This window comes from Morus notabilis, unplaced genomic scaffold (assembly GCF_000414095.1).
Source record: "Morus notabilis unplaced genomic scaffold, ASM41409v2 Scaffold45, whole genome shotgun sequence".
Classification (NCBI taxonomy): domain Eukaryota; kingdom Viridiplantae; phylum Streptophyta; class Magnoliopsida; order Rosales; family Moraceae; genus Morus; species Morus notabilis.
In genome coordinates this window covers 1,694,397-1,716,147 of record NW_010366164.1, presented here as the reverse complement: position 1 = coordinate 1,716,147, position 21,751 = coordinate 1,694,397, and the positions used below count along the sequence as shown (strand labels likewise).

General features: G+C 40.8%; 2 protein-coding genes across 2 annotated transcripts; both read right to left on the bottom strand.

The window, feature by feature from the left end:
• Nucleotides 1–64: 64 nt before the first annotated feature.
• LOC112093852 (protein ALP1-like) lies at nt 65–1,739 on the bottom strand. The gene has a single exon (XM_024173189.1). It carries the CDS (start codon nt 1,569–1,571, stop codon nt 198–200), a length of 1,374 nt encoding a protein of 457 aa, XP_024028957.1. The 5' UTR covers nt 1,572–1,739; the 3' UTR covers nt 65–197.
• Nucleotides 1,740–18,231: 16,492 nt separating this feature from the next.
• LOC112093846 lies at nt 18,232–18,897 on the bottom strand. The gene has a single exon (XM_024173170.1). The coding sequence runs from the start codon at nt 18,895–18,897 to the stop codon at nt 18,232–18,234; it is 666 nt and encodes a 221-aa protein (XP_024028938.1).
• Nucleotides 18,898–21,751: the final 2,854 nt, after the last annotated feature.

Genomic DNA, 21,751 nt, shown 5'->3' with positions numbered 1-21,751 from the left:
ACTCTTTCCAATTGATGGCAATCCTTAGATACCATTTCTACGTTAGTTGGTCACATAAACTACATTGCAGGTTAAACTTCTCAAAATGTACTTATAGTAATACCTACTAATAACAATAAGTAAAAAAACAAACAGTAGTACATTCATTCTAACATCAAACCAAAAGCTCCAAAAGCCATGCCTTTTTCACCAGATCATCATCTCGAAGAAAGCCTATGGTGCAAGTCATCAGCCAAGGCCTGCCTCAAGCTCTCACCAAAGTAATAAAATGACTTCTCCCCCTCTGACAACCGCGGCACACTCCCGCGCTCCTCGGGCTCCTTCCACACCTCCGGCTCAGGCTCCTTTGCAATCTGACACAGATTGTGCAAGACGCAGCACGCTACTATAGTCTGCGGTGCGTGATTGAGGCCCACATTCAAGTTCTGGAGAATCCTCCACCTCCCTTTCAGCAGCCTGATGGCATCAACCACGACGGACCTCCCCTTCATAAGCATTCCATCGAACAGGTTCTGCGCGGGCGTCCCGCCCCCGTCCGCAGAAAATGGCGTCATCAGGAACGGTATCAAGGGATAACACCAATCACCAACAATGTACGGCCTCACTGGATTGCCCCTCACGTTGATCACCTTGTCCCAAACGACGTCGCCGGAGACAAGCCGGTTGTAAAGAATACTGTCCCGGAAATGCGCAGCGTCGTCAGTCCCGCCGGGGGCCTTAACGCAAACATCCCAGAAGATCTTCTTCTGGTCCGCCACAACCTGAAGGAGAACCGAATTGAACCCATATCGACACTTATAATTGGCGGGCATTTTGACGTCGTTTGGAAACTTGTGGAGGTTGATCGGACTTCCATCAATGGCGCCACACATGTTGGGAAGAGAAGTAAGCTCTTCAAACGCCTGAGTCGTCTCGAGAAGGCGGCGGCGGCCGACGGGTATCTTGATGAACTCGGAGTAGAGTTTGGTTGCCAAGAGGCGAGTGACCATGTTGGTGATCTTGGAGACGAGGTAGGGCTCGAGGGAGTAGCGGGAGGCTAGGGTTTTGGCGGAGAGGCCATGGGAGAGGCGGGAGAGGACCATGGCGACGGCGTAGTCGGAGGGGAGAGAGAGGTTGGAGAGGGCGATGTGGGGCTTGAGCTTGTCGACGACGGTGGTGAAGACGGGGTAGGAGAGGCCGTAGAGGGACCGCCATTGGGCGTCGCGGAGAGGGGCTTCGAGGGACCAGATGTGCTCGGTGGAGAGGGCGCGGAAGGCGGAGACGGAGTAGTCAACGGCGGCGGCTGCGGAGGATTTGGATGAGGATTTGGTGGCGGCGGATTTGGAGGAAGAGGGTTTGGAGGAGGAGGCGATGTAGGAGAGGACGGAGGCGATGGTGAAGAAGAGGAGAGGGGCGGCGGAGGAGGAGGAGGTGAGGAGGGAAGAGGGGGAGGAGGCGGAGGCGGAGGAGGCGGTGGCGGCGGAGGCGGCGGAGGAGGAGGAGGATGTGTCGGAGAGGAGGGAGGTGGTTGGGTCGAGGGAGTTTTGGAGGTGGAGAAGGTTCGAGAGCATCAGTAAGAAGGTTTGATCCATCTTCTTCTTCTTCCGAAATTTCTACAACTTCTGTTTTTCTGTTGTTGGATTTTGATTCGAATCTGGTGAAACTCTGATAGGAAGGAAATTAGGATTTTTTATGCGATGGAGGAAGCCGGCGGAGGAGAGGATGGGTCGTCTGGAGGGTCCAAAAGAGAAAATTTGATAAAAGAGACCGGAGCAAATCAAAATTTGAGAAAATAGACCAGTTTTTTTATAACAAAAAAATGATAACGTGTATCTTACGTGGTAAAAAATGGGTCCTATTAGTCCTAGGTCATTTTCAAAAACTCATTCCTCACAAAACTGACTGCCGCTCGACCCTCTCTTCCCCTCGAAACCGACCGCTCGACCCTTTCTCCCTCGACTGAGCTCTCTCACGACCGACCACCGGTTTTTCTCTCCGATCACCTCTCGCTGACCACCGGCTTTTCTCTCCGATCAGTCACCAACCTCACTACTGACCGCCGGCTTTCCTCTCACCTGTTTCTCTCTCTCTCTCTCCGTTCTCTCTCGTCTTGGCCGACCGAGCACCTCACCAAACACCGACTGTTCATCAAAAACCGACTCCCTTCCCACTAAAACCGACCAAAAACCGACCCCGACCACTCACCAAATTCCCGACCACAAAAACTGACCACCTGCTCACCAAAATCTGACTAAAAACCGGTGGCTTTTAGACTGAAATGGCATAAAAAACAAGCTCTTCTTCCTCAACTAAAACGGCCATTTCTCGAACAGTTGTCGACGAGGCAACGGAATCTGCTCAGGTAATATTCTTGTTTTACTTTTTCTTATATATTTTTGCAAGAACAAAAACTTAATATAAGTAACATTGGTCTGTTCATAGTCGGTTCTTAGTCGGTTTTGGTTCTAGTATGTTCTCAGTCGGTTCTAGGTCGGTTTTAAGTCGTTTCTGGTGGTCGGTTCTTGTCGAGAAAGGTCGGTTCTGGTCGGTTCTAGGTGAGGTCGGTTCTTGGTCGATTGGTGGTCGATTCGGAGTCGGTTCAGGTCGTTTTGGTCAGTTTTGTTCGGTTTTGGTCGGTTCTTGTCAGGATTTTAGGTCGGTTCAGTCGGGTCATGGTCGGTTCAGTCGGTTCTTGTTTGGTTTCTTGGTCTATTCTAGTCGGTTCTGTCGTTTTGGTCGGTTCTGACCGATGTGTTTTTTCTTCTTTTTCAGTATGACCTCCTAAAGTACAACACAGGTGAACTTCCTGGGATCGGACATCTAAAGATGATCATGGATCCTATGCGGTAGTATTTCCCAATGAAAGTGACTATGAAGTCAAAGATCGAGGCTTTGGAGGCAATCAGGCAGAATCTAGACCCCGAAACGGAAATGCCAATTTTCAAGGAGTCTGCCTTCGGACATTTTATTTTGACGTCTGAAAATATGATCTATTTTGGAGTGTTGACACAGTATCTGCTTTTAAGGCGGATAGAAACAAAAAAGAGACATGAGTTGTGGTTCATGGTTAATGGAACCACAACTAGGTTTGGAATGAGGGAATTTGCATTAATTACTAGATTGAACTACGGGGAAACTCCAGAGCCGGACGTGATCTTGAAAGCTTCGAAGAATAGAAGATTATTGGAGCATTTTAAGTCCCACGTAGTACTTGTTGCTGATTTAAGAAAATTGCTCACAGGGAAGAAGATAAAAGGTAGCGATAAAGCAAATATCGCTATCATTTATTTTTTAGCACAAGTATTATTATCTGTGGATGAGAAGAAGACTGTCCCATTGGATTGGCTGTCTTACGTTGACGATTTAGAATTCTTCAACAGCTATCCCTAGGGCAGGGTGTCTTTTGAATGCACTCTGCAGGCTTTGAAGAAGAACTTGAAAGAGAAATTCCAGAAATAGGTTCGGAAAGGACGTAATAAGAGCATCAAGAAAACCTACTCAATATGCGAGTTTCCTTGGGCCTTCCAGGTATGTCATACAGTTATATGCATAATTTTTCATGGCCTTATAGTAAATAATATCATAATTGGTTTACTAGACTTAAAAAAATTGGTTTAACGCAGATTTGGGCATTCGAAACATTTCCAACCATTGGCGCCACGTTTGCAAAGATGGCTGAGGGACGTCATCCCAGAATCCTCAAATGGGAGGCACGCCGGGTTTCATTGGTCGAGGTTAGACAGATAGATGACCTCATGCACAGTGGCGAGGTAAGGGTTTAAATACAATATTTTTATAGGTGTAAATTTTACAAAATAGACATATTTATTTTTTTACAATATGTTTCCACCTAAATAATCATTGAATGTATGTTATTTTAATATACAGGGAATGGCCGTACCAATTCTTTATCCCACTGAGGAGGAAATGAATAGTATGTGCATGAGGTTGTATATGCCTTATGCCGACCAAGAAGATCCTGAGATTGACCAGCTTGCATCATTTTTGGACTCTGGTGCAAGAATGGTCCATGTCCAGCAACCGAAGCCTCCGAAACAATTGGCTCGTCTCCAACTACTTCCCCAACAACAATAGCAACTTCCCCAACAACAACAGCAACAACAACAGCAACAGCAACAGCAACAACAACAACAACAACCTGAGCAGCAACAACAACAACAACAATAACAACCGAGCAAGCAAGATGGTATGTCTATTGATCACATAGTTGACATACTCTATCACAGGACGGTAGAGTACAATAGTAGACATTTTGAAGCCATCAACAAGAGGCTAGACTCGCTAGACGTATCTATTAGAGAAATTAAGGACAATATAGCATGTCTAGCAAAACAACAATTACAGCCAAAGCCAGTGCCTGAGAAAGAACTTGAGCTACAGGTTCAGCCAGACCCTGAGGCAGAACTTGAGCCAGAGGTTTAGCTTGAGCCTGAGGCAGAACTTGAACCTCAGGTTCAGCTTGAACCTGAGGCAGAACTTGAGCCTCAGGTTCAGCCAGAGCCTGAGGATCAGCTTGAGCAACAGGTTCATTCAGAGCCAGAGTCTGAATCGAAGAATGAAAAGCGACTTAAGAGGCCCAGCAAGTATATTGAGTCACCTTACATAGATCCCCTGCGTAACGTAAGGAAGAAGATGTGGACCTTCAACGATGCTGTCGAGGCCTTCAACAAGTGGTTCGCTGATTCTAGTACGGACTCTGAGCTGATTGAGTGCGGTTTTGGAGATTGGAGGAAGGACTTCTTCCGGATCATCTTAAAGCCAAGTGAATGGCTGTTTAATGATGTAAGTAATCACAACATATTTTCTAAATTTATAGTCTTATTTTTTATATCATTATCATTATACTGAATTAATTTTTTATGACTTATAGCAAATTGACGAGGCATGGGGTCTTCTATCGATTAGAAGGTCAAGGGCACTTGAATGGCAGTTCAATAACAATATTGTCATCCTAGATGATATATTTTGCCAAAAGTTGAGAGCGCGATTCTTCACCAACAAAAAGAAATTGGCAACGTATACGTTTGACAACGACCTAGATGAATATATCTGTGGAGAAAAGCGCATAATTGGCCAGAAATGGGATGGCGCACAAGGCTTCACTATGCCTCTTAACATTGAGAGGAAGCATTGGGTTGCGCTTTATGTTGATTTATCTGAATTCAACATAAAGGTGTATGACTCAACTGTTATGATGTACAGAGATCAACAGATGCAAAGACAAGTGGAGCCAATCGCTGTCATGATGCTCAAGTTCTTGAAGTACACAGGTTTATTCAACCATCTAGGCGATAAACTTGAATGTGCGTGACCAATCGTTCGTCCCAAGTGGTTGGTCCACAACCTTAAATCAGGTGACTGCGGACTTTTCACATACAAATTTATCGAATACCTTGTCCGCAGAATCCCGTTAGAAGACCTCGCTGAAGAAAAAGTAGAAGCTTACCGGTTGGAACTTGCGGTCGGAATTTGGAGCGAGTACAAGCTGAAGAGGCCTGTGAGTCCTAGTATATGAAATGTTAGTTGTTTTGGTTGTTGTAAAATAGATACACAACATTATTGGTGTTGCAATATGTTTATTATTAGCATTGTAATGCATTTATAATTTATCATATTCAACATGTTATTTTGGCTTTGGGAAAGCTTATATTTATGGGGAAATGCGCGGGGGGGCACTAGCGCGCACGGGGTGGCACGGGCGCGCGCGCGGTGGCACTGGCGACCAGAACCGACTAATATAGAAAAAGACAAGAACCGACCAACCTAGCCAGAACCGACCAGAACCGACCAAGAACAGACCAAGAACAGACTCTTGTAAAAAATTAGAAAACATACATTTTTTCATATTTTTTAGACTTTTTGGGTATTACTAAACTTTGTAGTCTATAAAAGAGAAAAAAAAATTAGTTAGAAATGAGAAAACCTATAACAGACCAAGAACATACCAAGAACAGACTCTTGTAAAAAATTAGAAAACATACATTTTTTCATATTTTTTAGACTTTTTAGGTATTAATAAACATTGTAGTTTATAAAAGACAAAACAAAAATTGGTTAGAAATGAGAAAACCTAGAACAAACTCTTGTAAAAAATTAGAAAACATATATTTTTTCATATTTTTTGGACTTTTTGGGTATTACTAAACTTTATAGTTTATAAAAGAGAAAAAAAATTGTAAAAAATTAGAAAACATACATTTTTTCACTAAGAACAGATGAAGAACATACCAAGAACAGACTCTTGTAAAAAATTAGAAAACATACATTTTTTCATATTTTTTAGACTTTTTGGGTATTAATAAACATTGTAGTTTATAAAAGACAAAAAAAAAATTGGTTAGAAATGAGAAAACCTAGAACAGACTAAGAACAGATGAAGAACATACCAAGAACAGACTCTTGTAAAAAATTAGAAAACATACATTTTTTCATATTTTTTAGACTTTTTGGGTATTAATAAACATTGTAGTTTATAAAAGACAAAAAAAAAATTTGGTTAGAAATGAGAAAACCTAGAACAGACCAAGAACAAACTCTTATAAAAAATTAGAAAACATACATTTTTTCATATTTTTTGGACTTTTTGGGTATTACTAAACTTTTTAGTTTATAAAAGAGAAAAAAAAATTGGTTAGAAATGAAAAAAAACCTAGAACAGACTAAGAACAAACCAATTTTTTCATTTCTTGGTCTGTTTTTAGTCTGTTCTCGGTCGGTTCTGGTCTGTTATTGCTATGATGGCCCCCGCGCACAACCTTCTGTGGGACTGGTTTGAAGTTTTCTAAAAAAAAAAAGACACATTATTGTGTAAAAATTTGGGCAGCGCGCGCATGCGCCCTTGCCCCCCCGCTCGCGCGCGCCCGTGCCACCCCCGCGCACAACCTTCTGTGGGACTGGTTTGAAGTTTGCTAAAAAAAAAAAACATTATTGTGTAAAAATTTGGACAGCATTTCTCCATAAATATAAGCTTCCCCAAAGCCATAATAACCTGCTGAATACATTTTACAAGCCGTTGAATATAATAAGTGTAAATATATTGTAACACCAAAATTTATAAGTCATGATTACATCGGTGCGTTCTTACATTTCTTATGATAGTATCCATATTGCCCACACCTAGCACATCGATTCTGTCTTCGTGTGAACTCACCTATGCTGGGAATGCGTTTTTGCTTTGGCCTACCCTTCTTTGGTACAACTCGCGGTGGAAGAAGGTGAACTTCCTTTACGTGATTCGGAATATCCCATTGCGAAGTATCCGGCACAGGATAGATTGTCTCAGCATACGCAAGAGCCCAAACTTCTGTCCTGTAGTATTTTGAGCATAAATCATAGAGTGACATTCTTGCTTCTCTACAACATGATATTGCATGCTCGCATGGTATCTGCTCAAGGTCGAACACACGACAAGTGCAACTCCTCGCTCCAATGTTGACAATTGCAGTGGCCTCTCCACCTGTCACTTGGAACTCAACAGTATTAAGTCTTGTGGCCGTTAGAAATCCCGCTTTGTTGTGCCTCTCACGAAGAGTTTTTTCCACATTTGGCGTTAATAATGTTTTAGTTTTAGAAGCTTCGGCCCGCCTGTTATTAAACCACTCTGACATCTTCGCTTGTATAAAATTAAAGAGGGCAATGACAGGGTAATCTCGAACATCTTTAAGCATTGCATTAACTGACTCAGACATATTTGTGGTCATAATATTATATCGATTTCCTTTAAAATGAGCACGATACCACATTTCAAAACGAACTTGCTCCTGTAGGTATCTAGCAATACTGGGATATCTTGCAGACAACTCATCAAACAAGACAGAAAACTCGTCAATGCGGTAGGCCTCAGCGGTTTTAAAGAACAATGGCAGAACACCGCTACATCTGAAATTACTCTTGATGTTTTGAGATACATGCCATGTGCAACAACCGTGATGTGCTAATGAATAACTGTAGACAATGCATTACTTATACTTTGATTCCTATCAGAAATAAAAACTAATTCCTCAGAATCAGTAATAATCACCTTCAAGTTCTAGAAGAACCATCTCCAGGATGCATCATTCTCTGAGTCTACAATAGCCCATACGATGGGATAACAATGACGTTCACTATCCTGTGCAGTGGCAACTAACAATGTACCTCTGAATTTTCCCTTCAACCACGTTCCATCAACACTGATAACTTTCCTCATGCAACCAAAACCTCGTATACAAGGTCCATATGCTAGGAAAAGATAGATAAAATGGTTCTGTTCATTAAAATGAATATTGGTGATGTTGTCGTGATTAGTAAGAGACACCATATGAAAGTATGATGAGAGCTTAGTGAAGCTTTCTTTGGCCGTACCTCTTACGAGTTGAAGTGCATGCTCACGAGCCTTCCATCCTTTGTAATAACTGAAGTCCGTCCTGAATTCGTTACGGGCATAATTCTGAATTGATTTCGGAAACGAACCCTGTTTCACGCCTATAAATTGGTTTTTCATGCAACTTCCAATAACGGAGTACGTTGCTTGTCTGTGCTTCGCTGAACGCTTTTCTAACGAGCAAGAGTGAACACCATTATACTTGCGGATTACAAAAATGTTCGACAGTCTCAGTTTGCAGGCTCGGATACGCCACACACATTTCGGATCCACACACTCTACTACAAGCACGTATTTATTTGATTTTGTTATTCGAAACTCAAACTTCCCTTTCAAAGCTATTAAATGCAACTTTTCCTTCAAATCATTATTACTTGTAAAGTACTGACCAACTTCTAAACTAGATCCGTCACTGAAGGTAGATCCATGAGATGATCCAAACTCAGTCTTGTCCATACAAACTAAAGGACCAGCAACTTCTACTTCATTTAAAATGGTAAGCGGTTGTGGCTCTAGCTGTGGCTGGGACTCTGGTTGTGGTTGTGACTGTGGGGGAATATCATTACGAGTCAAAACCTCATCTGTAGTTAGATTACCCATAAAATCACGATAAAAAAAATCATCATGCAAAGGATTTCTCCTAATTTTGACTCCATCAATATGTTCTTTGGGATTCATAAACTTCCCATCCACTATCACGTGTAGCGGTACCTCGTGGGCTATATCCCTAAAGAATAACAAATCATCATTGTCTATTATTACAACGGGCAACGATTTCTGTTTCAAATTCGGTACCCACAATAGCTGCAAAGAATGTTTTTGTCCATCAATTCTGCATTTTCTACAAATCTTATCAACGAAGGTTTCGAGAGTATCCTTCTCATCCATATATATGCCAATTAAATTACAATCTGTATGCCACACCCAACAACTTCCAGTCTCATCCCATTTTCCTCCAATGTCAAAAAAAATCCTCCACTAAGCCATTATTTAGATTTTAAAACTGCAAAAATTTAATCAAGATAATAATATGTCATTAAACCAAACCAAATATCCCACGACCAGACTAAGAACATACCATATAATGAGAACAGACCATATAATAAGAACAACCCAAGAACAGACCAAGAACAGACTAAAAACCGACTGTACAATAAGAACAGACTAAAAACTGACCGTGTAATAAGAACAGACCAAGAACAGACCATGAACAGACTAGAACCGACCGTCCAATAAGAACATATGAAGAACGGACCACGAACCGACCATGTTATAAGAACAGACCAAGAACAGATCATGAATCGACCATGTTATAAGAACAAACCAAGAACAGACCACGAACCGACCATGTTATAAGAACAGACCAAGAACAGACCACGAACTGACACCAAGAACAGACCAAGAACAGACCATGAACCGACCATGTTATAAGAACAGACCAAGAACGGACCAAGAACAGACCACGAACCGACCATGTTATAAGAACAGACCAAGAACAGACCACGAACCGACCATGTTATAAGAACAAACCAAGAACAGACCACGAACCGACCATGTTATAAGAACAGACCAAGAACAGACCACGAACTGACCAAGAACAAACCTTTTTTTTCTAAACCCAGCAGATCTTCATCATATCAGACAATGCAAACTAGTCTTTTAACATGTAAAATTACTATTTTAATGGATTTTTAACTACATTCTCATCTTAAAAACATATGAACAACAACGAAAAACACCATGAGAGATATAGAAAATGAAAGACTTACTTAGTAGCTCTTCTTCAAACTTCATTTTGGACAAGAAAAAAACGTTGAATGGGCAAGATAATAATAATATTAATGAGGTTATGCGACGACGATGACTTGAGAAGAAGAGAGGAGAAATTGAAGGCGGCTGGGAGAACAAAATGGCGCGAAATGGAAGAGGATGAGGAGAAAGAAAACCCTAAAAGCATAATTGATGACGTGGAATGCTGACGTGGAAGTTGGGTTATTTACGCAATTTATTTTTTTGATGGTTTATTTACTTAAAAACACATTTTACTTAGTCTATTTATACAAAGTTCTCGGTCCAAAAATAGGGATGTACGTGTACGCGAGAGTGGCAATTCGCATACCGTATTTCTGTTGGGTCGTTTTTTTTAAAATTTATAGTCAATTCAAACACTCTGAACACACAATTTATAATACAACTTTTTTATAAAAAAATCACAATATGAATACGTTACAATCACTTTATGAATTGACATGACACAACACAAAAATAATTCGTGACACGAAATTAATCCATGAACTTAAAATTAACATAAAAATTATATATATATTTTTAATTTTTTTACATATTAAAAATAACTTAAAATTCATAACACGCTAAAATATAATAATATCTATCAAAATTAAGTAAATAACAGTATAAAATTTTAAATATAACTATCATGATATCATAAGTTCATGATCAAATCTAAAATATGTAAGGAATTATATATATATATATTAATTTTTTATGAGTTTCGTGTCGTGTTCAGATTAGGCAGGTCCAACCTGAAATTAACTCATGTTTTCATGTCAATTCAGGTTGACCCAATTCTGACCCAGACATCTTTTTTCTCAATCATAATCCGTGAAATTTGTGTCATTTTCGAATCATGTTGTCGTGTCGTGATCTATATTGCCAGCCCTATATTGTACACTACCCCCAATCACTTCCCAATCTTCGCCGGCGGATCCACCTACATTTTCTTTTTTTTTTTTTGGTGAAAAAAATAGTTTCGTTAATTTCAAATTTGTCCCGTAAAGAATATGGTTGTCTCATTTTTGTCTATTACAACTCAAATTATAGTGAAATTTCCCATTGAGTACCGTTCAAAAAAATTGCCCATTGAGTTTATCATATGTTGCCACTTTGATATTTATGTTGATGAAATGTTAGAGCTCGTTTAGTATGTGAGTTTAAATTAGAGTTTTTAATTATGAATTTTAAATTTTAAATTTTTTGTAAGAGAAAAATATTGTAGCACAACTAAAATCATGAGTTTACTATGTAACAAAACCCATATACTAAACATACACTTACTTTCTTAATTGTTTCAATTACGTGTGACTTGAGTAGATAGATGATAAAAGTCAAAGTAGAAGAATGATGACAATACAAGCAATATGGGGTTTGCAGCAGGTAAAGAAAGAGGTCATGCTCAAGATTAGAGGTAAGAGAAGAATTTGTGTTTTTTTTTTTTTAAATTTTAAATTTTAAAGTATTTTGTTTAAATTTATCCGTAAAAACGTTTGATCCATCATCCACTTTCTTCTTTTTTATTACTTTAAAATTTTTAGGCCTGTTTAGAAGGTATATTCAAATCATAATTTTTTATTTTGATATTTAAAATTTAAAATTTTTATTAAAAAAATAGTATAATAGAATTAACGATTTGAGCATGTGTATATGAAATAAATGAGATTTTATTGTTGGATTTGAAGATCGAGACATTATGGGTGTTGTTTCATGTGATAAAGTAAGTCCGCGGTGGGGAGAGATTTTTGTGGGATGGTGGTCAACAGCACCCGCATTCATTTCCAAATCTTGGCCACCTGATCCACCTACTTTTTTTTTTGGGTAAAAACAATAAAAAAATAAAAGGAAAAAAAGGAAAATATAAGAATATTTTATGGTAAGAGCTGTTTTTTACTGTATATATATGAAAATGAAATTATGGTTTGAAATTTTGAACTTTGCTTTGCATCTCTGGTCTTTTTAATCTTCTCTGCTCGCTATGGATGTATGATATAAATAATTCTTGTATTGAGAAGGAAGTGAGAGATTCGGGTGAAAATGATATGCCATTTTTGTAAATAGGTACAAAAAGATGACTTATTATTTAGTTAAATTGATTGATCAACACTGAAGTACACGTGTCAACAACAGAGACTAACATCTAAACTAATGTCTGTGCTAACGTGTTTGTTTAGCAGAACTCTTCGATAAAATTGTGTATTTTACATTAAAACTTTCTAATTTCAAATATTGTAGTTGTATAAATTACGACTGACTTGTAAATTTTGAAAATAATATAATAACTTACACATTTAAACAATATACATGTAAATTTTAAGCAACAAAGTGACGAGGACATCAAGACTGTAAGGAATACTCACGATTTAATTCAAGTCCCAGTTTGCCCAGTAACGAGGGCTCGAGCTAAAAGATTCAAAGAAGAGTTTAATAATTTAGTCCGGAGAGTTCTACAACAAGAAGAGAGAGTGTTCACTACTGAGAGTTAACAAAAGGCAGATTTTACTCATCAAAGTTGATCCGGAAGAGAACCAATCAGTCATACACGTCTATTGAGCCATTGCATGGCCAACTTTCATGTCCATTCCGGGATATACGTGCAATGGGGAGTCCAAGCTGATGTGGGCATGTTTTCCAGCAAATAATCAAGTCAAGATTACGTTTTCAAGTGTACAAGAAGTTCAAGATTCAAAACAAGATTAAAGAAGTTTAGAAGTTCAAGAGTCAAGATTATGTTTGATTTCTTTGTAATCCTTTTTTTTTTTTTTTAGCTTTGAGTTTCAGTTTAAAATTTGAATTCCATTATAGGCGTGTTTAGGAGGAAGGTTATTTTGAGTCAAACTCTGATTCCTACCTAGGGTTTTTAGGTGTGTTTATCTCATTAAGGGTATGTTAGGACTTTTACAATTAAAAACACTTCATTGAAATTTCAGCTATTTAAGGCTGACTTTCATATTATGCAAAACAGTTTTTGATGTTTATTGATATTGTGAGCTATTATTCTTGAGTTCTTAAAGAAATTTTTCCGAACTTATCAAAGATTCCTTGTGGCGTTCAAATTGACTTATCAAACGGACTGGTTTCCATGTGACCCGGTCGACCGAACAGGTCGACCAGAAGAATCAGCTGCACGAGAGAAGCTCACGGAAACCAGTCCAAAAACCTGCAAATCCAGTCCCAAATCGAGATATTTCAAAGGGAAACCACTAGATCTGGGTTCTAGGTCCTAAAACAAGTCCAAAGAACCCAAGATCTCCAATTTCTACTCTAGTTTTACTCAAAAACCATCAAAATCCGGTTTGAACCAAAAATAAGTTTTGAAACTCAAAAACTTGATATTCAAGAGAGGTTCTTTCAGTAATCTTACCTCGAATCCTTCTCTCGACATTGAAAACTTCTTTAAATCTTTCCTTAGTTTAAGATCCGTTTGATTTGGGACAAAAATGAGAGAGGGAGAAGGAGATGCACGGGAGAGTGAGAGAAGGAGAGAGAGAGATGCACGGGAAAGGAAAAAGAAAATGGAAGGAAGGAAAGAAAAAGAAAAAGAAAAAGAAAAGGAAAGGAAATGGACAAGTGTCAATATTTTAAAAGAGCAGTCCAGAAATGCGCCCATACACACTTCTGGGTTAAAATAAATTACTGAGAATAATTTAAATACCTTGGAACTATTTAAACTCACACGTGTTAGAAATATTTATTAATTAATACTCAATTAATAATCTAGATTAGGCACACTAATAATCTCAATGACCTTAATTAATCTCAGTTAATTCTTCAGGGTGTTACAGCTCCACCTCCCTTAGGCAATTTCGTCCCCGAAATTAAAGCCTACCTCAAAGTGTGAACAGATGCGGATACTGCTCCCGCATCATCGTTTCAAGCTCCCATGTCGCTTCCTCGATTCCATGGTGCTGCCACAACACTTTCACTAACGGAATCTCACGATGACGCAAACTCTTTATTTTCTGGTCAAGAATCTGAACTGGTGCCTCATCGTATGACGCGTCATACTGTATCGGAACGTCAAACCACTGCACTACAGCTTCCGGCTCAGGTTGACATTTTTGAAGCATGGAGACATGAAACACGTCATGCACGTGAGATAGTTCAGGCAGTAAAGTCAACCGATAAGCCACCACTCTGATTCGTTGCACGATCGGGAATGGTCCTACATACCTTGGTGCAAGTTTCCCTTTCACACCAAACCGAACAACTCCCTTGCATGGGGAAACCTTCAGCAAGATAAAGTCACCCTCTTGGAATTCTAAAGGCCTATGCCTTTTGTCAGCATAGCTTTTCTGACGACTTTGAGCCGTCAATAGTCGTTCCCGAATCACAGCTATCTTCTCATTATTCTCTTGAATGACTTCCGGTCCAGTGCTCAGTCGATTCTCTGGTTCCAACCAACACATAGGTGACCTACAATGACGACCATACAGAGCTTCAAACGGTACCATTCTAATACTGGCCTGATAGATGTTGTTATAAGCAAACTCAGCTAGATGCAGGTATTTCTTTCAATTTTCACCAAATTCCAGAATACAAGCACGAAGCATATCCTCTAGAATCTGAATTATCCTTTCAGATTGCCCATCAGTCTGAGGATGGAATGCTGTACTGAAATTCAAGTCTGTTCCCATGGCTTCCTGGAAATTCTTCCAATACCTTGCATTAAAACGCGTGTCACGATCTGACGTACACAGCTATCTTCTCATTATTCTCTTGAATGACTTCCGGTCCAGTGTTCAGTCGATCATCTGGTTCCAACCAACACACAGGTGACCTACAAGGACGACCATACAGAGCTTCAAACGGTGCCATTCCAATACTGGCCTGATAGCTGTTGTTGTAAGCAAACTCAGCTAGATGCATGTATTTCTTCCAGTTTCCACCAAATTCCAGAATACAAGCACGAAGCATATCCTCCAGAATCTGAATTACCCTTTCAGATTGCCCATCAGTCTGAGGATGGAATGCTGTACTGAAATTCAAGTCTGTTCCCATGGCTTCCTGAAAACTTCTCCAATACCTTGCATTAAAACGCATGTCACAATCTGACGTGATAGACAACGGCACTCCGTGTAGCCTCACGATGTGCTCCAGGTACAGTTCTGATAGAATCTTCAGAGAATACGTCGCACAGAATGGTATGAAGTGCGCAGACTTCGTCAACCTATCCATTACCACCCAAATGGCATCGTGCTTCAGCTCGGTTCTCGGTAGCCCTAGCAGAAAATCCATAGTGATGTGCTCCCATTTCCATCCAGGGACAGGAAGAGGTTGCAACTCTCCCACTGGCTTCCGATGCTCAGCTTTAATCTGGAGGCAAGTCACACATTCTAAGACATACTCACGAACGTCTCTTTTCATACCTCTCCACTAATATTGTATTTTTAGGTCCTGGTACATCTTTGTACTTCCCAGATGTATAGCATACCTCGATTTGTGTGCCTCTTACAGAATCGTCTTCTTTACCTCACCCGCCTTAGGAACAGCAAGGCGGTTGTGGAAATACAAGGCTCCATCCTCTCGGATTCTCCAATCCTCGAATTGCTCTCCATATCCAGAATTCCTTGGAGGTGTGGATCCTGCCATTGATTCTGCTTAACCTGTAGCACAATATCCAGTGTAGAGATCAGATTATACGCCATGGCCTGGTTATGAACTTCGTAGAACTGAAGATCATACTCACTCACCACTTCAGTCCTTTTCCAATCTTCCAAAGCTAATGATGCCAGAGTCCCCGTCGTCTTCCTACTATGGGCATCAGCCACCACATTAGCTTTTCCAGGATGATATTGCAGAGTGAAGTCATAATCCTCCATATACTCCACCTATCTCCTTTATCTGAGATTCGAGTCTTTCTGAGTAAACAAGTACTTTAGACTTTTATGATCAGAAAAGACCTGAAACTTTGCTCCATAGAGATAACATCTCCATATCTTCAGAGCAAATATTACCGCTGCTAGCTCCAAATCATGAGTGGGATAATTCCGTTCATGTGGTCTTAATTGGCGAGATGCGTACGCTACCACGCGTCCCCCTTGCATTAAGACACAGCTAAGCCCACTTCCCGAGGCGTCAGAATACACCTCATATGGTTCCTCACTATCAGGAATAGTCAAGACTGGCGCACTTGTCAATCTGACATTCTATTCCTGAAAAGCATTTTCACATTCAGTGTCCCACTGGAATCTGACTTCTTTCTTGGTAAATCGAGTCATCAGTGCAACAATACTCGAGAAGTCTTTCATGAAACACCGATAGTACCCTGCAAGTATGAGGAAACTGTGAATCTCCGCTACATTCTTCGGCCTTTCCTACTGTAGAACAGTCTCGATCTTAGAAGGATCGACAGAGATTCCTTGCCCTGAAATCACATGCCCAAGGAACTTCACTTCTGTCAGCCAGAAGTCACACTTCTCCTTCTTAGCATACAACTGGTGTTCTCGAAGAGTCTGAAGAACAATTCTCAAGTGCTGCTCATGTTCTTCCCAAGTCTTCGAGTACACCAGTATGTCGTCAATGAAGACGATCACGAACCGATCCAAGTATGGCTGGAAAATACGGTTCATTACATCCATGAATGCGGCCGGGGCATTCGTCAACCCAAAAGGCATTACAAGAAACTCGAAGTGTCCATATCGAGATCTGAAAGCAGTCTTCGGAATGTCTTCCTCCTTGATTTTCAGCTAATGGTACCCAAATCTCAAGTCAATCTTGGAGTAAAACTGTAATCCACCCAACTGATCGAATAACTCATTGATCCTCGGCAATGGGTATTTGTTTTTCACAGTCACCCTGTTCAATTTACGGTAGTCAATACACAATCGAAGAGATCCATCGTGCTTCCTTACAAATAGTACCGGTGCACCCCAAGGGGAAGTACTATTCCGGATGTATCCTTTTTCTACCAGCTCCTCAAGCTGTGTTCTTAATCTTTCATCTCCGCCGGAGCCATCCGATATGGAGGAATGGAAATAGGTGCCGTTCCCAGAACCAAATCAATACAGAATTCAATCTCCCGATCTGGCGATAAACCAGGTAGCTCATCAGGAAATACATATGTAAACTTATCCACTACAGTGATTCCCGCACTATCTCCAATTATCTCGGGTTCACCTTCTAGAGCAAGAAGGGAAGAAAAACATGCCAAGTTCCTCCGTCCCCCAATGATGTACTTCAAGAGTCGTTCCCCCAGGACTGGGGTTCACATCCGCCTGATAAGAAATCACTGTTCCGGAATTCGTTACCAAAGTTACTTTTCTACGGTAGCAATCAACAATCGCACCGTACCTTGACAGCCAATCCATTCTGAGTATCACGTCAAACAGGCTCATCGAAAGGATAATCAAATCTGCTCTCAATCGCTAACCGCCAATCGTGATTTCACACGATTTACGCACACTCATTACCTCCACACATCCCAGTGGGGAGTTCAAAGTCATCGGGACTTCTAAATTCTCATATTTCAGTTTCAAAGTCCGTACAAAAGAACTTGATATAAACGAGTGTGTGGCACCTGTGTCAAACAACACGTGAGCAAAAGAATGAGATATTAGAATCATACCCTCAACCACCGCATTGCTGGTCTGACTTTTAGAACTGCCTCCTGCCAGGGCATAAGCTTGTCCCTGTGCTTTCCCTTTCCCTCTGTCACCAACATTAGGCCATTGGGTCGGAGGCCTATACTGTTGTGGTGCAGGTGGTTGTACCGGTCTCAGCGCTTGAGGCCAAAATTGTGTAAACGGAGGTGGTTGATAAATCGGCACAGGAGGGTATGGCATCTGTTGTGGCTGATATGGTGGCATATACTGTGGTGGCCTTTCTTGACTGTAGGAAGTGTCACTTTGGGCTTGTTGAGCCGGCGGCCGATTAGGACAATTCCTCCTAATATGACCCACCTGCCCACAATGGTGACACCTGGGCCCGTATGGAGCACTTCTGTCACTTCTTGACGAACTACTGCCACCACTAACCACTCCCCCACCAGGCTGTCCCTGGTTGCGGTTCCTTCTACCACTCCGCTGTGGCCCGTCGGAAACAGATGGTCCCCCAGTAACTGAAACTCTTCCCGCTTGTTATTTACTCTGGTGATAAGTTATGTTATCCTGCTCCACCCTAGTAGCAGCAGCCACCAAATCTCGAAAATTCTGGATTCTCAAAGCCACCAATGGTCTCCTCACAGAGTTCTGGAGGCCCTTCTCAAACTTAAGACATCTAAGGTGTTCAGATTCCACCAAAGATGGCGCGAACCGGGACAGGTCATTAAACTTGGCCTCATACTCCCTTACAAACATGTCACCTTGCTGTAGAGACATGAATTCCAACGCCTTTTCATCCCTATAACTCTGAGGGAAGTACTGCTCATTGAACAGTGTCTCAAACTGCTCCCAGGTCAGTCCTGCAACATCTATTCTTCTTCTGACCTGTTTCCACCAGGTATTTACTAAGCCACCCATCTTGTATACCGCAAATTCCACCCAGTATTCATATGGAACTCCCATAGTACTCAAATGTTTGACTATGGAGTCTAACCAGAATTCTGCTTCCTGGGGTCCTCCCTCACTATTAAACGAGGGGATAGGCGCACGCCTAAATTCCTGGAAGTACCCTTGCTTCCTATCCTCAACCAACCGCTCGTTTTGAGCTCTTGTGGCCATGCCTTGAAAGGCAGCATACATGGCATCTAGAAATCCCTTATTCTGTTGTGCCGGTTGATTAGCGGGCCTACGGTGAGGCGTCATTTCCTTTAAATGAAATAAAACTAGACTGTTCAGTGGATAACAGATGCCACACATGTATGTACAATCCCGGGGTTTCTTAACCTAGGGCTCTAATACCACTTCTTATCACACCCCCCAAACGGGGTGGGTGACGTGGAGCTCGATTATGGATTAATAAAGCAGATTCCCAGACGAGCCCCACTTAACTAAATTAAAATATAAATTAAACTACAGAATCGCGAGCCTCTGACAACACACAGGGCTCCACCCACAGGACATACAGTATCGTACATACATGAACATGTAAGTAATCATTACAACAGACATCAACCACAGTCTAGTTAACACAAATATTACATAAGTTTACAGAATTTCTCAAATTCCTTACATTTGTCCAAGAGGATGTCCACGATCCTCACTTAATTCCAACAGCAGCACAACTCAGCTGCTCTGTAGCAATTATCCAGCTACTGTGCACCGCTCCTAGAATCTCCTGGGAGGGGTTTAATACATTTAAAACATAAAACGTGAGCGAAAGGCCCAGTAGGATGTTATTTACAAAGACGTAAAGTAAATAAATAGATAAAGTGCAAGTAAATAAATAAATAGGTACGTAAATAAATAGACATTCAGTTCCAACAGACAGTCGGAACCTCACATCCTTTTTCTCAAAGGAAATAAATGTAAAATCTCCATATTACAGGCTTCAGCAGGTAATTAGTACAAATTACTTACCAAACCAAGTGCCTCGCCTACCCGGACCGAGTTTCGGGTTCAGCCCCCGAGGACGCACTATCCGCATCCTATCTAGGCTTACAGCAATAGACTCTCTTACCAGTTCACAAGATCTCTTTGCTTAAGAAATCATTCATTAACTTTCTGAAATCGTTATTATGACCCCACGAACTACTCAAGCCACGGGCCCCATGACTGGGCAAGCCATGAGGTTCCATGACTAGACAAGCTATGGATTCCATGGACAGGACAAGCCATGGATTCCATAAACTCCACAAGCCATGGTTTTCAAAGAGTCTTTCTTTCGCAAACCAACCCCTTTCTTTTTAAACGTTTCCAAGGCCAAAATCGTTTTGAAAACAGGCTCACAAGGAAAAGGGATAGAAATCCTACCTCGCACGAACAAACCTGGGACTAGCGTTGCCTTTTCCGGCTTCCGCTTCCTCAAGCCCCTTCAGTCTGAATCCTCAGTGATCACTGAAGCAAGACAATACTTTAGGATCAATTCTCATTCCTAAAGCAATCCAAATCTCAATTATGCTCCAAGATTCTCAATTAGTGTGCCCTAATCCATTTTCATGTTTCAAATTATCATTTCAAGAGTTTTCAATGTCAAATCTAGGATTAAAGATGTTAATCCATTCATCTCAAGCCTCCAAATGAAGCTAATTTGGGTTCTCCCTGAAAACAAGGGTCAAAACAGCATTTTCAGGCCAAACAGGGTCAAACCCGTGTCAATCGGTTGACCGGTGACAAAGCAGTGCAACACTACCGGTCGACCAGTAGTGTGCACACCGGTCGACCGGTCAGCCTACAATCTGGTCGACCGCATAGGTCAACCGGTTTCCATGTGATCCGGTCGACCGGACAGGTCGACTGGTGGAATCAGTTGCGCGAGAGAAACTGTAACACCCTGAAGAATTAATTGAGATTAATTAAGGTAATTAAGATTATTAGTGTGCCTAATCTGGATTATTAATTGAGTATAAATTAATAAATGTTTCTGACACGTGTGAGTTTAAATAGTTCTAAGGTATTTAAATTATTCTCAGCTATTTATTTAAACCCAAAAGTGTGTATGGGCGCATTTCTGGACTGCTCTTTTAAAATATTGTACACATGTCTTTTTTTTTCTTTTCCTTTTCTTTTCTTTTCTTTCTTTCCTTTTTCCTTCCCGTGCATCTCTCCCTCTCACTATCTCGTGCATCTCTCTCTCTCTCTCTCTCATCTTTGTCCCAAATCAAACGGATCTTGAACCAAGAAAAGATTTAAAGAAGTTTTTAATGTCGAGAGGAGGATTCAAGGTAAGATTACTGAAAGAACCTCTCTTGAATCTCAAGTTTTTGAATTTCAAAACTTATTTTTGGTTCAAACTAGATTTTGATGGTTTTTGAGTAAAACTAGGGTAGAAATTGGAGATCTTGGGTTCTTTGGACTTATTTTAGGACCTAGAACCCAGATGTAGTGGTTTTCCTTTGAAATATCTCGATTTGGGACTGGATTTGTAGGTTTTGGACTGATTTCTGTGAGCTTCTCTCGCGCAGCTAATTCCACCGGTCGACCTGTGCGGTCGACCAGATTTCATGGAAACCGGTCGGCCTATGCGGTCGACCGGATTGTAGGCTGACCGTTCAACCAGTCCGGTTGACTGGTGTGCACACTACCGGTCGACCGGTAGTGTTGCACTGCTCTGTCACCGGTCGACCGGTTGACATGGGGTTTGACCCTGATTGGCCCCATGTTTTCGAGGAGAACCCAAATTAGTTTCATTTAGGGACTTGAGATAAATGGATTAGCATTGTTAATCCTTGATTTGAGATTGAAAACCCTTGGAATGATATTTTGAAACATGAAAATGGATTAGGGCACACTAATTGAAAATCTTAGTACATAAATGAGATTTGGATTGCTTTAGGAATGAGAATTGATCCTAAAGTGTTGTCTTGCATCAGTGATCGCTGAGGATTCAGACTAAAGGGGCTTGAGGAAGCAGAAGCCGAAAAAGGCAACACTAGTCCCAGGTTTGAAAGTGCGAGGTAGGATTTCTATCCCTTTTCCTTGTGAGCCAATTTTCAAAAAAGATTTTGGCCTTGAAAATATTTTAAAGAAAGGGATTGGTTTGTGAAAGAAAATGTTTTGA

Excerpts from the sequence above, each read along its gene's own strand:
- LOC112093852 (XM_024173189.1), bottom strand. The coding sequence starts at position 1,571 with ATGGATCAAACCTTCTTACTGATGCTCTCGAACCTTCTCCACCTCCAA.
- LOC112093846 (XM_024173170.1), bottom strand. The coding sequence starts at position 18,897 with ATGACGCCTCACCGTAGGCCCGCTAATCAACCGGCACAACAGAATAAG.